The sequence below is a fragment of the Vidua macroura genome, chromosome 13 (genome assembly GCF_024509145.1).
Source record: "Vidua macroura isolate BioBank_ID:100142 chromosome 13, ASM2450914v1, whole genome shotgun sequence".
NCBI lineage: Eukaryota > Metazoa > Chordata > Aves > Passeriformes > Viduidae > Vidua > Vidua macroura.
Window position 1 is genome coordinate 14,925,366 of NC_071583.1, and position 14,975 is coordinate 14,940,340.

The 14,975-nt window shown below is 51.4% G+C and overlaps 1 protein-coding gene and 1 long non-coding RNA gene across 2 annotated transcripts; both read left to right on the top strand.

Moving 5' to 3' along the window:
- The first annotated feature begins 1,850 nt into the window (after positions 1 to 1,850).
- LOC128813895 (uncharacterized) lies at positions 1,851 to 3,964 on the top strand. The gene is made up of 2 exons (XR_008439209.1): positions 1,851 to 2,112; positions 3,703 to 3,964. It is a non-coding gene; the product is annotated as an uncharacterized LOC128813895 (long non-coding RNA).
- A 2,084-nt stretch (positions 3,965 to 6,048) lies between these two features.
- Positions 6,049 to 14,246, top strand: DUSP7 (dual specificity phosphatase 7). The gene is made up of 3 exons (XM_053989612.1): positions 6,049 to 6,627; positions 8,932 to 9,360; positions 11,849 to 14,246. Exons 1-3 carry the CDS (start codon positions 6,216 to 6,218, stop codon positions 12,154 to 12,156), a joined length of 1,149 nt encoding a protein of 382 aa, XP_053845587.1. The 5' UTR covers positions 6,049 to 6,215; the 3' UTR covers positions 12,157 to 14,246.
- Positions 14,247 to 14,975: the final 729 nt, after the last annotated feature.

Sequence of the window (14,975 nt, forward strand, 5' to 3'; positions counted from 1 at the left end):
TACTCCATCATTGTAGTGACAGACTCTGGAGGGTCTCATTCCAAAGGGACCATTGGAGCTTTCCCCTCCTCCAGTCCTCTGCAGGGGAGGATTTTCTAAGGATGGTGACACGTAGCTTCCAGACCTCCTCATTTAAAACTCACTGCTAAAAGGATAAATAATCTTAAATATTCTCCAGTTCTTCCTCTGGAAGGAGCCTGGAGCCCAGGAAGTGAAGCAGGGAAGAAGGTAAATGGTGTTGCTTAAGGATGTTTTCTCAGTTTAATTAGATTGGAGCTGCCCTCCCTTGCTGGTGGAGCCTCTGGGCTCTTGGCTCCTGCTTAAACATGAGCCCCCTTTCTCTCCTGGGTTTCACAGAAAACACACCCATTTCCATAAAAATTCAGGGGGTTCCTCAAACCCTGAACATGGACCCAGGCTTTTCCTGGGTGTGGCCAGGAAAAGTGAGGGCAACAGGAACAAACTGAAGCACAGGACGTGTTAATTCTCTTTTCCACTGTGAGGATGGTGAAATACTGCACCAGCTTGCCCGGTGAAGGTGGAATCTCCATCCTTGGAGATATTGGGATACCCAATAGTAGGTGCAATACTTGCCCTAAGAGATGCTGCTGTGAGACAGAAGCTGGACTGGACACTCCTCAGAGGGACCTCCAGCCTCAGCCCCTCTGGGCTGCTGTGCCCCCTGTGAGATGGTAATGGCTCCAGGCTGGTCAGACACTGCACGTGCCTTCTGACTTCTGCACAGGAGGGGATGGTTTGCTTCTTCTGCAGGAACCTGCCAGAGAACAATTTTGTTGTCTTCGGAGCAGAGTTCATTGACACATTGACATGAAAGTCTCCAGCTGTGCAGCAAAAGGGCATCTTGGAGAGCCAAATGTTATGTCCATCTAATAGAAGAAAAATGGCACTATCCCAGGACCTGGCAATGCCAGTTCCACATGCTTGTGGCTGCTTTGAGTTTCATGAGATGCTCCACAAAGGTTTCTCCTTGTGGTGCTTCTTCCCAGCCTCCATCCATCTGCCTTGCCATGTGGAAGATGCTTCCAGGGCTCAGCATCCCCGTGGGATTGAGCCCAACATCGGAGACTTTGCCCCGAGGCAAGGCTGTGTTAGGAAGAGTGAATCTGTTCCCATGGCTGAGTTGGATGCCTGCAGTGCCAGAGCTGATGCTCCACGGGGATTGTTTGCTGCAGACAGGAGACTTGGACCCCCCTGCTGAGTGTTTGTGGGTGAAAGGCTTCGCCAGGCCAAAGTCATCTGACATTTTTCTCGGGGGCGGGTGAAGTTAATGAGTCCAGATTAGGCAGTGCGGAGGCTGGGGAGCTGGATTTCTGCTGAATATATATGAAGACAAATGTAAATTCTAAACTTTCTAGGGAGTATTTTTACCCTGGCTCAGTGCTAACATTGATAAAAATAGTCACAAATTAGTGCAAGAGTAGAAAGTAAAATTGAGGATTTTTTTTTCCCTGTTAAAACCATGCATCTGCTACCATAACTACCAGGAGTTAACCTCTTCCATGCATTAATGAAACATGGGGTAAACCATCAACAAGTGCCCTCTCCTGACAAAATAACTCCTACTCCATTAAATAATTAGGAAGGGAAGCTGAAGTTAAATAAAAAGTCTTTTTTAACAATTTTTTTTAGAGATAGAAAAAAGTGATTCAGTCCTAGAAATTCAGCATTGCAAGAGGATGTTAACATCACACCAGCCCACCTGCCTGGTTCCTTAGCACCCAAACGCTTGCAAAGGTGATGGGAGGTATCAGCCCCATTCTACAGACGAGAAGTACACAAAACTGTGGATTCACTCAACGTCACAGAGCAAACCAGAAGCTGGCCTGGGGGCCCAGGTTACCTGAGCAAATTCCCAGCTGAAACCTTGCTCACAAAACACAGCTTTGAGCTGCCAGTCCAGCATTAAGCTGCCAGGAAAGTGCTTCCTGTCTTGGTACTGATGGATATTTGATCACAGGCACCTGAGCCAGGTGAAGACTCCTTGACTCCTTCTAGTAGGAATTTAATAGCTGTATGGATTGGTATCTGGGCCACCAATCATACCTAACACCTCTTATTAGATGTAGCAAACAGCTGATGAGCAGTGAGAAGGTAAGTTCTATGAAGGTTTAGCTGCTACAGCCCAGGTTTGTTGGGGGAGAGGCTGGAAGGAAAATCCTTTGGGGGTGAAGTGTTGTGAAGAAAGTGCATGTTACAAAAAAAAAGCTTTTCAGAGGTTCATTTTAAAGAAGAAAATATACATTAACTTCTGACCGGCTTCTAATTTACTTTACTCTGTAAATCCTTAGGAGTCCCTGCCTCACCTAAGCTGTAGGTAGTACCATGCATCCCCTTGGCGTGTGACACCTTCTGCCCTTTACTCACATCTTGCCTCCCCCCTTGGCTCAAAGTAGGATCTGTCACATCCTTTGGGAGTGATGCCTCTGCAGGGGCTGCCAGGGCCTGGAGTGGGTTTTGGGCAGACATCTGCTAATGATGCACTTACCTTGTATTCTGCCATGACTCATGGTCTTTGTTTCTAAAACATCAAAACAACCTGTGGGCTCTGCAGTCAGAGAATCTGGGAAAAGAGAGGTGCTGGTGATGGAAATGAGGAACCTGAGCTGGCATCTGCACCAGCATCACGGGAGATGGGGACAGATGAAGACAAAAGCACTCTGAAGCCAAGCCAGCAAGATGGGGCTGTGGGCTAGAGGAAGTTGCCTGGTCACTACTGCACTGGGCATCAAGCAGAAGGATTGTTGGAGGAGAGAGCCTTTCCACTGCAGAAAAACAGCCAGAAAAATGCACACAACCTGTATTAGAAACCTGGGGTCAGGTCTGGTGTTATGGTATGGGGATGATGGCAATCTCTGGGCTCCCCAGGGCAGTGGTCATGGCACCAACCTGCTGGAGTTCAAGAAGGGCTTGGACAATGCTCTCAGGCACGTGGTGGGACTCTTGGGATGGTCCTGGGCAGAACTAGAAGCTGGGCTCAATGATCCTTGTGGGTCCCTTCCAACTCAGGATATTCTATGATTTTATGAATCCACATGTAGAGTGGTTATCACTTCGTGCAGTCCTTGTCACAAGCACTTGGGGCTTTTGGGCCCTGAGCTGGAAGCTGCCCATTTCTGGACATGTGTTGATCTTCTGCCTGTCAGCAAAGCCTTGTGCATGGGGAGACAAACACCACCAACACCCCTGAGCCCCTGCCAGCCATGCTGGGCAGAAGGAGGTGCTGGCACACCGTGTCCTGGCCCCAGCCTGCAAGCCATGTCTCAGGAAACCCTGCGGGGTCGAGATGCCCTCTCCATGGGAGGGGATTTCGGGGAATGCCCACAGCTCTCTGCAGAGCAGGGATGTACCCTCTGACGGGAGAAACCCCCCCGGTGTCAGTCCCCGGAGCCCGGCAGGACGGTGCCTTCGGCTGAGGCGCACTTTGGAGCGTCTGACTCCAGAGGGCAGCACGGCGACGGGCCGGCCCCGAGCGCTGCCGCTGCCCGCCCGCCCCGCCCGCTGCCGCGGGCGCTCAGCAGCGCGACCCCTACCCCGGGGAGCCCGGAGCAGCCAGAAGCGAGGGGAACCTCTTCCAAAGTCCCTCAGGTCCTGGCTGGGCAGGCAGAGGATGTCACCTTTCTGTTAAGTGACCTCATTTTGCTTTGGCCCTTCTCAGAGTGAAATCTGCACTTGTCTCCGCAGGTGACGCGTCTGGAGCCTGTCCCGAAACTTGTGTGGTTGCTGATGCGACCGCAGAATGGAGGTGAAACATTTCTCTTCTGGTTTCACAGGACCACAGGCTGGCGGCTACACCTGCCTTCCTCGCACCACCAAAAAAGGATCCCTGTAAGATTTCTGGGCTGTTTTCAGCACAACAGGGACTTTAGACCCAGATTTTAGTTCTTTGCTGCTCTTCCCCTTGTGAATTGAAGGTGCCTCGATAAACATTCTGAAAGGTCAGCTATTTTCACTGTGCCTGTGGCTTGCATAAGAACCTCAACATCCTCTGCTGCAAAGAGCAGCGTTAGGAACTTCCTACTGCCACACTGAATCACAATAGCTTCCCACAGCAACCAGTGGTAAAAATAAACTGGGCAAGGGGAAGTGGACAGCTTCTGCTGTTCCGCTTTCTTGGGCACACTTGAGTCACAAAAAAAGCGATGTAGAACAAGACATTTATTTTGCTGATGCCAATGAAATCCATGAATGGTTCAGAGCACGGTCCCGCTGAAATCACAGAGTGTTTTGCAATGAGATGTTTGCTGTGCTCAAAGTTAAGCATGCGCTCAAATGCTTCCTTAAGCCGGCATTTTCATTAGGATCCAGCCTTAGGAATTAGACTAAAAGGAAGCAGGGACCCCTGCACATCCAAGTGCTGCCTTTGTACTAAAGGCACAGGAATACAGCCCTCTTGGTGCATTTCATGTGTTAAGGGTCTATAAAAGACCACTGAGGAGACCGTGGCTCTGAAATGGCTTCAGTAGTAGATCTCGGCTTTGAGAAAAGCAGATTTTGACCGGAAGAAAAGCGTCTTCAAATACAAATCAATTTGAAGTTCTGCCTAGAGACAATGCCATTTGAACAGCACAGTTCTCAACAACATTACAACTAAGACTCTGTGTGTGCACGTGTTTGTTTGCGTGTGTGGGAGTGTTTTAAGAGCAATATTTTTCCTGTTACACAAGGTACAGCCCAGTTCTGGCTGAAATTCAGCCAGCTGGGAAAAAAACTTGAGGAGACCTAGTCAGGTTGCTGAGCCTGGGAATCTTGTGAAACAGACCTGCTTCTTCCCTTCAAACAGTGTGTGCTGACAAAGTTGATATTAAGAGGCTAAAGAGATGAAAAGTTAGAGACAAAAAAATGGAATAGCTTATCTCCCCAGACCGGGGAGAAGAAATGGTTCCCACTCATGCTTACAAGAATTTGGAGAGCAAGGGCTTGTAGGATAACCCAGGCGAGAAGAGACCAGAGCAGAGCTCCAGTCAAACCTCTGGCTGGAAGCTGGGTGAGCCCTGGGGGCAGGCCAGGTTACCTGGGGATGCGTTGAGTTGGATCTTGAAATCTATCGAGGATGGAGATTGCACAACCTCTCTGAGCAATCCACCAATGTTTGACTGCCTGCATGGTGAAAATAGACTGCAGTAGAAATGGCTCATACAGAACCACATTTTTAATGTCATCCTGCTCATTAAAAAGAGAAAGATCAAATCTATTTTGTAACAGGAACAGTTTGTGTGAGGCACGGAAAACTTCTGGTATCAGAGGACTGATTCACATGAGAAGGAATGTAAAAGATGGAAGGAAACCCAAGGGTGCCTCCAGTTACATTCCTGTCTTGAAATGTTAGTGTTGCAGCACAAAAGGTTTGTATTTATAGTAGTGGATACCAACAGGGAAGACACTCTAAAAATAAACAAGGATGCACGGATAAAAACATCTATGTTGTAGCTCACTCTGAGAGCGAAAGGCAATGCGGAGGCTTAATGAGTCTCAGTCAATTTTATTTTGGAACTGTGAGTTCCTGTCAAAGACCAAACAGGGCTGGGCACGACCCACTCAGAACCCACGCGGGCCTGCACACCCGCCGGCCCCTGGGCTGGGTCACTTCACTGGCTGACCTTTTTATTGAGCCGTAGCCCGCGCTCGGGCGGAGGGCCCGGGGTCAGCCCCGGCCTGCCGGTCCGTGCCGATCCGCGCCGATCCGATCCGTGCCGATCCGTGCCGATCCGATCCGATCCGTGCCGATCCCGGCCGCGCCCGGCGCCCCCCGCCGCTCCCGCGGCCCTTCCCGCGCTCTGCCCCCGCCGCGGCCCCGCCCCTGCCCATATTGGGCTGCCCCGCTCCCTCCGCCGCGCCTCATTGGCTGTGGGGGCGCGGGGGGGCGGGGCCCGCGGGGGGCGGGGCCGGCGTGCGCGCGGTGCCGCGGCGGGCGGGGCCGAGGCGCCGGGCCCCGCCGCCGCCCCGCCCCCCGAGGCATGACTCGCCGGGCCGCGGGCCGAGCGCCGCTTTAATTGAGGCCGCCGGCATGGGGCGCAGCGCGTAGGGCAGAGCGGGGGCCGCCGCGCTCCGGGCCGCAGACACCGCGCACCCACGGCCGTGCTGAGCGGAGCCGCGTCCGGCGCAGCGTAAGACCGACCCAGCGGAGCGGGGCCGCGTCCGGACGCCGCGTGGGTGGCCGGCGGGCCGGGCGCTGGCGGCCGCCGCTGCCGAGCCCCATGAAAACGCAGGTCTGGGGGAGCTCCCCGCGGGCGCCCATGGCTGCGGCGATGCCGTGCAAGAGCGCGGAGTGGCTGCAGGAGGAGCTGGAGTCGGGCGGCGGCCGCTCGCTGCTGCTGCTCGACTGCCGCCCCCACGAGCTCTTCGAGAGCTCGCACATCGAGACGGCCATCAACCTGGCCATCCCCGGGCTCATGCTGCGCCGACTCAAGAAGGGCAACTTGCCCATCCGCTCCATCATCCCCAACCACGAGGATAAGGAGCGCTTCGTTAAGCGCTGCAAGGCCGACACCGTGCTGCTCTACGACGAGGCCACCGCCGACTGGCAGGACAGCGGTGCCGCCACCTCCGTGCTGGGGCTCCTGCTCCAGAAGCTGCGCGATGACGGCTGCAAAGCCTATTACCTGAAAGGTGAGGTGCCTGTCGCCCTCCCTCCAGCCCCGTCCCGCAGCCCTTGTCCGTGTCTCCCTGCGCAGCCCCTGGCCGGCCGCCGCATCCCTAGGGTGCCCATCCCCTGGTCGGACGGAGGTGGCTGACTCCTTTTGCCTCCTTCCCTTATCTGTTCTGCCCGATTTATTTTTATTTTTCTCTACGTAATTTTCCCCTCCTCTGCATCCCACTTTAATCCCCCGCACAAAATGGTCGCAGGCTGGAAGCGGCCGGGAGCGCCCCGCTTCTTCCTGCGTCGCCTCCCCGGTAGCGGCGGGAGGAGCCCCCCAGCCTCGCCGCCGGCGCGGCCCTTCCAGCGCTGCCCCGTCCCAAGCCGATCCCGGCTGGGCAGCGCCGGGCGCCCCTCGGCTCCGCTCCCCGGAGAGAGCCTTTCGGGGCTTCTCCGCGCCGGCGCCAGGCTCCTCTCCAGCCCTCCGGAAGGAATGGCCGGATTCTGGGGGCAAGAGAGCTTTTCTTTTCATTTATTTTACCTCCCTACATAACCAAAAAGCCATCGTTTGGGTTTTCCTCCTCCTTTGCTAGGCAGCGCTGCCGGTCTGGGAGAGGGCAGCCCGGCTGCTCCCCCGGGACAGGGCGATGGGGAGCGGGGAGCTGCGCTGCAGGGGAGCCGAACCCCGCACACGCCCCTCCGCCAGGGCTGGGGGTGCTTTGGGAGCTTCGGTTTTTTTTTGGGAATTTTTTGGCCGTTTTAAAAGATCGCAGCGGGCTGAGCAGAGCCCACAGCTGCGCTGCTGGGACCCTTCCCATCCTCCCAGTGCTCCCAGTCCGGTCGCTGGGTGGCGGCTTTGAGGCAGGAATAACAGGAGAGCGGGGGAGCCTGTGTGGGGGAGAGTGGTCAAGAAAGTTGCCACTTGCGGCTCTTTAAAAAACACGGCTGTTCCTTGATAGACTCTTTTTGGGGAGCCGGGGAAGCCCCTGGTGGAGGGGTGGAGCCGCAGGGAGACAGTCAGGTATTTGGGGTCCAGCCCTTGGGGCTGCGCAGCCCGCACACACCTCCTTCCAAAACATGGTGGGGGGCCAGCACAGGGGTTGATACCATTCCTCCCTCGACCCTCCGATCCCTGCCCGTGGGCGAGTCTCCCATCCCATCATCCCATCCCGGTTTGGGGTTTCCCCATGGGCTCCGTTGCTCGCTCGCTTTGCATTCCCGCTTCTCTCCGCGTCGTCCTCATCACTAGCAGGAAGGAGCGGTTTTGAAGTTACTCCTAAACTCTCCCCCATGGGCAGGGGAGGAGCTGAGCCCCTTTCTCTGCCTTTTTCCGGGAGCCTCGGTGGGAAATGTTTCTAATTAAAATTCCAAAATGGCTCCTCGGCGCTGTCTGGCGGCGCGGGGGGAGGAGGAGGGCGAGGACGAGCCTTTTTCATGAATGGATGTGGCAGGAGCTGTCTGTCCTGCTCAGTGACCCCGCCACAACCGCCGAACCCACTAACGAAGTTTCCAGGAGCCCTTTCTAATTAAACCATTTGTCAGTGTCAGATCCCGATGGCTGAGCTCCGCTTTAATACCGCCTGGAAAGGAGGTAGATCGGTGGGGTTTTTGCTTCCCTGCCTCTGCCTTCCTTCCCAAGTAGCTGAGCTGAAGAGCCGGAGAAAAATTCTTAGGGGCAGACGTGAAGGGTCCCGTCCCTCTGCACTCCTGCTGTGGTTTGGGTGAAGAACAAACCTGTCACACTGCTCTGTCGCAAAACCTATTTTGTAGTGATAAAATAATTGTGAGGATCACCCTGTAGCAAAACTTAGGGTCTTTTTTCCTGCTTGGAGGTGAATAATTTCGTTGGGTTTTAGTGCCTGGGGGTGAGTATGTGGTGGTTGTCCCTGATCTATCTTTTCAGACATGGATACTTTTCTCCCTAAGTGGCATAATAGCTCTTGCCTAAACTGCCCCAGACCCTTATTTTTGAGAAGCGAACAAGGCGAGATTGTGTCTTGGCATTGATTTTATTTGTGGATTTATTTTGTTTTTGTTTCTTTATTTTGTGGTTGAGATTTGGGCCTATTTTTCACAAGCAATATTGAACTTTGTAAGAACCACTCCTTGGTCTCCTGCGACCCATTTGCTCAGTATCAGTTTGCCCAGGGAAGATAAGGGAGCAGGGAAATGCTTTTCTTGCTGTGAAGTTGAAGGGATACCAACTTCTTGCTGGTAAAGGCTTTCTGAGTAACATATGTTCATGGGTAGAAGGATTTCCCATTCTAAAGAATAAAACATCTTTTTTTTTTTTCTCTCTGCCTCTCCCCTTCCATCTCTCCTTTCCCCCTTCCCAGGTGGCTTTAACAAGTTTCAGACTGAATATTCTGAGCACTGCGAGACAAACCTTGACAGCTCCTCGCCCAGCAACTCTCCCCCAGCATCAGTCCTTGGCCTGGGAGGGCTGCGGATAAGTTCCGACTGCTCGGATGGCGAATCCGACAGGGAACCCAGCAGTGCCACGGAGTCGGACGGGAGCCCCATCCCAAACAATCAGCCCGCCTTTCCAGTCCAGATCCTACCTTACCTGTACCTGGGCTGTGCCAAAGATTCGACCAACTTGGACGTCCTGGGCAAATATGGCATTAAATACATCCTGAATGTGACTCCTAACCTGCCAAACATGTTTGAGCATGACGGAGAGTTCAAGTACAAGCAGATCCCCATCTCAGATCACTGGAGCCAGAACCTCTCGCAGTTCTTTCCCGAGGCCATTGCTTTCATTGGTAGGTAGTTGGCAGAACATCTCTTTTCATACTCACCGCTTGGGAATGTGGTGTGCCGCTTCCCAGGGCTGCTGCTGTCTGCAGCCTCACCTCTCTGGGGCACAGCATCAGCTTAGCAGTGAGTGTCACGCTGTGAGGTGGCACATCTGGTGCTTATCACCCTGGCTGTGTTCAGGGAGGCCTCCCCTTCCAAAATTCAGCCCTCTTGCAGCACCTCAGCTGAGCTACCTGCAAGTGGTTGGACTGGCCCCACTGCCTCTCACCCTTGTGTGGGGATTTGCACTGCTGTGAAATGGCTGAACCCAGGCAGTGGGGAGCTCCTTTGCCTGCTCTGCTTGGGGATGGGAGCTGCTTTAATGTGACTGGTGCCAGCAATTCCTTAGCCCCAAATGTGGTTAAAATCAGGGACAGTGTGTTTTCTTTTCCCAAGGGGATTTGCTAGTCTAGTTGGGATTCTGCTGTAAGTCATCCTAGCATAGCTAACTCCTTGTATGGATACTTTTCCTAAGGTAAGTGTCAACACAATGAGTTAGTGATTATAATTATACTGCAGAGTTTGGATGGAAAAACTGCTCTGTAGACAGCCTCTACGACAGTTTTGGCTGGTGGTAGTGGGGTTCAGGAAGGAAGATCTCTTCTCTCAGGCCAGCCTTGACTTTGAGAATTGCTTCTTATTCTGTGGGAAGTGTATGTTGGACTGAACAGGGCTGTACACCTCCAGGCTGACCTGTGCTGTTTGCTCATGATAGTCATTAGCCTAATCAGCTCTGTTTTATGGGAGTGAATGGCACAGGCAGTAATATCACCATTAACTATTAAAAGCCCCATGGCTTCGTGTCTGATTACAAACATTTGTACAGGTAAAGGAGAGGGGGACCTTTGCCTGCAGACTGAAGCCTGTGCAGCCCATTTCGGACCCCATAGCTTGTGCTTGCTATGCTGTAAGGCCTGAAATGGGGCAGAGCAGTGGTGGATCTTTGGCTGCTCTTCATCTGTCAGAAACCCTGGTTCCCACACACTCTCCTTTGCCCCCAGCTTCTGCCCTCCAGTAACATGGCTGTGGTCAGAAGCTGCTGCTTTAGTGTAGCAACAGGGACCTGTCTGATGTCCCATCTGCACTTCCTGCATGAGCAGGGTGTTAAACCTCAGGGATGAGGTACAGTGTCCCTGCTGACATGTGGCATTTGGGATCTGTCTGCTCCAGTCAGCCCGTGTCTCTGTGAACACCGAGCTTGTGCTTTCCAGTTAATGACAGGAAATGGAGGATTACCTCACTCTAAAACCAAACACCAAGAAATGCTGTGCAGGTCAGATGAAAGGCAAAAATGTCTGGAAAAATGTTGAACAGGAGAGCCTGGAGGGGAGGGCTGGGTACACTGGGCGGTGATTGCCCACCCTACTGGAAATTCTTGCCTGATTTTGGAGGCTGGGCAGAAAACCTGTTGTGGCTTGGGTCTGGATTTTTGTTTTGCCTCCTTCTTCTTTGCCCTTCTCTGCACTTACAGTGCCAGAGTGTCTCTTACCTCTGGCTTTGCCTGAGGATCCTCTTTCTCCTGCCACTTTTTTGCTCCCTGCCAAGCTCTCAGTCAAATGACTGACTTCAAATAGGGCTGCCCAGGAGTAAAAGCAGCACTGGGTACTTGCGTGCATTCAGTGCTCTCAGTGGCGTGTCCCTCTTTCAGCACTGAGATGTCAATTCATAAAGGGATCACGCTGTTCCGGCTGTGCAAGAGACAATGAGTGTGTGTGTGCTTTTCAGTTGGTGGCAAGGGAGGGGAAATTTCGCTGCTGTTCTCTCGCCATTTTTTGGTCCAGCCTGCATTCCTGCTTCCCGCTACCATTCATCCTGAGAGCCTCCTCCAACACAAGCGTTTGTTTGTGGTGAAGTGCATTTCTGTCGATCCTAAAGAACAGTTTCACAATAAGGGAAGTTCCTGCACTTCAGACTCCACTTAAATTGGCATTGGCTGCATTCATGTAACTTTCTAGTGGAGGGAGGACAGGGACAGCAGAGGAGAATAGCTTATGTAGTGCTGGGCTGCAGCCTTGCCCTGAGTGCACAGCCGTCTCTGGTTTAGTTGGAGTTGAGGTGGGTGTGCTGTACCCAACCACCAGCATCTCCCTGGAGCAGTTGTCTCCAGCTCCATCTGCCTCCTGTGGGTTACTCCAGCTCTCTTGAGTAGCGGGTACTGTTGTTCCCTAGGCAAGGGATGTGTTGCTAGACTTGATTGATACTTTTCAAGCACATGAGATGCTTGGCCTAGCTGGGGGTGTGCAGCTTTGCCATGCAGCAGGAATGTCTCAGGAGCCCTGTGGGGAGAGATGTGGGTGTCCAAGGGACATGGGATGGTGTCACTAGGGGCAGGGGATCCAGTTCTGGCAGTCGTCGTGGTGCTGGGAGCTTGCAGCTGCCACCTGGCCCTGCTCCAAAGCCACGTGTTTTTGGTGCAGAATAATAGACTCCCCCCTTCCCCTTGTCTTGTTTCAGATGAGGCCCGTTCCAAGAAGTGTGGGATCCTTGTTCACTGCCTCGCTGGCATCAGCCGGTCCGTAACAGTCACTGTCGCCTACTTGATGCAAAAACTCAACTTGTCCCTGAATGATGCCTATGACTTTGTGAAAAGGAAAAAATCCAATATTTCCCCAAACTTTAACTTCATGGGCCAACTCCTGGACTTTGAGAGGACTCTGGGACTCAACAGCCCCTGTGACAACCGCTCGCCCAGTGAACAGCTCTACTTCACCACCCCCACCAACCACAACCTGTTCCAGCTGAACACTCTGGAGTCCACATGAAGAGGACGCTGCCTGGTCGGGAACTCGAGCATCGAATCGCTTCTCTTGAGTATTTCAACTCTTAGGAAAATACCTGTCTAGCCAGGCAGCTCTGAGATGAGTAGCTTCTCTGGGCAGAGGTGCCTGATCGCTGCTTTAGGAAGGCTAATGCCGCTCACTAAGTATCCTGATCCAAGTGGTTTGAAGAGGTAGTGTTTTTACAGGGGGTTATTTAACAGGGGCGATGTTACAGCGTTTCGGACGCAGCTGTCACCGGCAATAACCGCTTTCCTGGGTCCATTGAGACTGTCAGAACACGCACACGTGTGAAGAGCTACCGGGGGTTAGCTTGCTGTGGAAAATGAGGAGATTTATGCACTTGGAAACCTTGAACAAAAGGTGTTGGGCCAAGACTGTTTTAAAACCCAAGTTTACTTTTTTTGATTTAAGAAAAAAAATAAGAAAAGGTAGATCTTACTCGAGCTTTGGGTTCAAACTCTTTTTAGATATGTAAGTTCTTGACTGTTTGTACAGACCAGGTTGCAAAACCAGTATTTTATTCTGTTTCTTGTTTGATCATTTATTATTTTTTTTAATCAAATGTTTATATTGACCAAATGCATTTTGCACACTTTGTGAAGCCTTGGTATGTCCTGGCATATTACTGGGTACTCCAGAGAGAGATACATGCTGCTGCTGTTGTTGTTAGCATCTGGTAGGAAGCTTTGTTATGTGTGAAGGCCAGTTGGGCTTAAACGCAACCCCTTCACCACTCCTGCACTCACAATCACAAACTCTGCACTGATTCAGCCAAGGTGACTAAGCCGCAAGCTTTTTTTTAATGCCACCCCTGCCAAAAACACTGTTTGCTATTGCCAGAGGTAAAACTCTCGTAGCCTCCAGAGTTGGTAGAAGCATGTCTGAGCCCGGCTTCATTCTCTGCTGCCTGTTGACTGATTTAACGTCATCCAGCTGGCCCGAAACCATTCCAGCTTCCCGAGTCCAGAAGGTAGTTGCAGTGCTGGCGTTTCTTGAGCACACTGGATTCTTTCCCACGTGTGCGGGGTGGAGGGGGAATGCAGCGAGCGCCTGGAGCAGAGCGAGGATTGTGTGGCGGGACAGGACTCGATCGTCACACACGGAGCGTGTGAGGGGAGTGAAGAGGTGTGGAAATGATGAGGAGAGCATTGTAACAGAGAATTTTTATATATATATATATATATATGAATATATATATTAACTGGCAAATTCTGAGATGATTGGAGCTTTCAACAGAGGTTCTGATTTTTTTTTTTTTCTTCCTCTTTCGAATAACTTTATGCCGTGCCTTCTATTCTGAGAAGACTTGTATGTATTTCTGGCTAGTGTTTGGCAAACTCCTTTTACCAAGCTGGGAGGGGGAGGAAGTGGTAATAATTTCTGGGAGGAGGGCAGAACGGATTTGGAGATTTCTTTATTGGCTGCAATGTAGTCCCTCCTTTCTCCCCCCTCCCTGTCCACTTTAACTCTCATGTAAGTGAAAAAAAAAAAAAAAGCCACGGATTTTTTTTCTAAATATCCATTTTTTTGTACTTTTTTCAAGAAAAATAAAAAATAATAAAAAAAATCTCCATCTGGAGGAATGTTTGACGCTGTCACATCCTGAAACTGTTCTTTTTGTTAAAGATGTTATCAGAATGTTGGAATGAGCTTCTGTTTCTTGTTTTCTGGTTGTTTTTTGTTTGTTTGTTGGGTTTTGTTTGCCACAATGTTGGGATTGTGGGTCATTGGAAGGGAGAATGGGCGTACGGTTGTGAGTGAGAAAATTGAGAATATCCTAATTGCATCTTACCTCATGGAGGAATTTATTTTTTCAGGGATTTTTTGACAGTGCATCTCTATTGCATTACAGCTAAGCTGGTTTGTAAAGGCTTCCTGTGCTGTTAGTGGTCTTTATTCTTTAAAGGAAAAAAATAAGATGCGTCTTCTGATTAGTACAAATGAGAGCTTGTTAGTGAGGAATGGTTCTGCTTTCTGAGTTATGAAGGAAAATTAGTGACCCTATATATACTGATCCAATATTGGGACTTTGTTTATATTGCAAATAAATATTATTTTTTCTTTAAAAATGATGTTTGTGTCAGATCCTTGTCTAGCCTCTGCCCATATAAGGGCACGCTGCTCTTACCCATTTTTTATGGTCGATTAGGATCCTTCTGTGACCGTGGAGAGCATTTGCTGGGCTATGTTCAAGTGTGGTGTTTGGTTTCATGCACAGCTTAATTTTTAAGACCTGTGGTAAAATGGAGAGGGGGAGGTGGGCAGGCGAGGAGAGGGATAAGGGGGTATTGGATAAACTGGAGAACAAAGAACAGCTTGAGAATGGGACTGGCTTTGACCCCAGCCATTCCTCTGTGCCAAAAATAAATAGATAAACTAAAGACACTTTTGTTCGCTTTTTAAGCGTGGCCTACAAAGGCATTGCAAGGCCTTGCCCACAACTGTTGTGTTAGCAGACTTTATTTTGGTAGGAAAGCAAGAAGTCAGGGGCTTGTGGGCACCCACCTGATGGGTTATCCTGGGGCTCTGGGAGAGCTGGAGCCCCCTCCTGCATCCCAGGGGAAGGGGGTGCTGTGTGTGTTACCCTTGGGCTGTGCTGTGTCCCCCTGTGCTCCCTGCATGGTTCGTGGGAAATCTGGAGGGGCTGATGAGGATGCTTTAGGGTGAAATGTGGCTCTAAATATCTGAGTGCAGCCTATCTAAGGGAGCTGTGGCTCCCTGTGACTCTGCCTGTAGCTGGGCAGGAGTGGGTTCCCCCCAGCAATCCTTGTTTTAACCAGAATGACAAGAAATTGAATGAC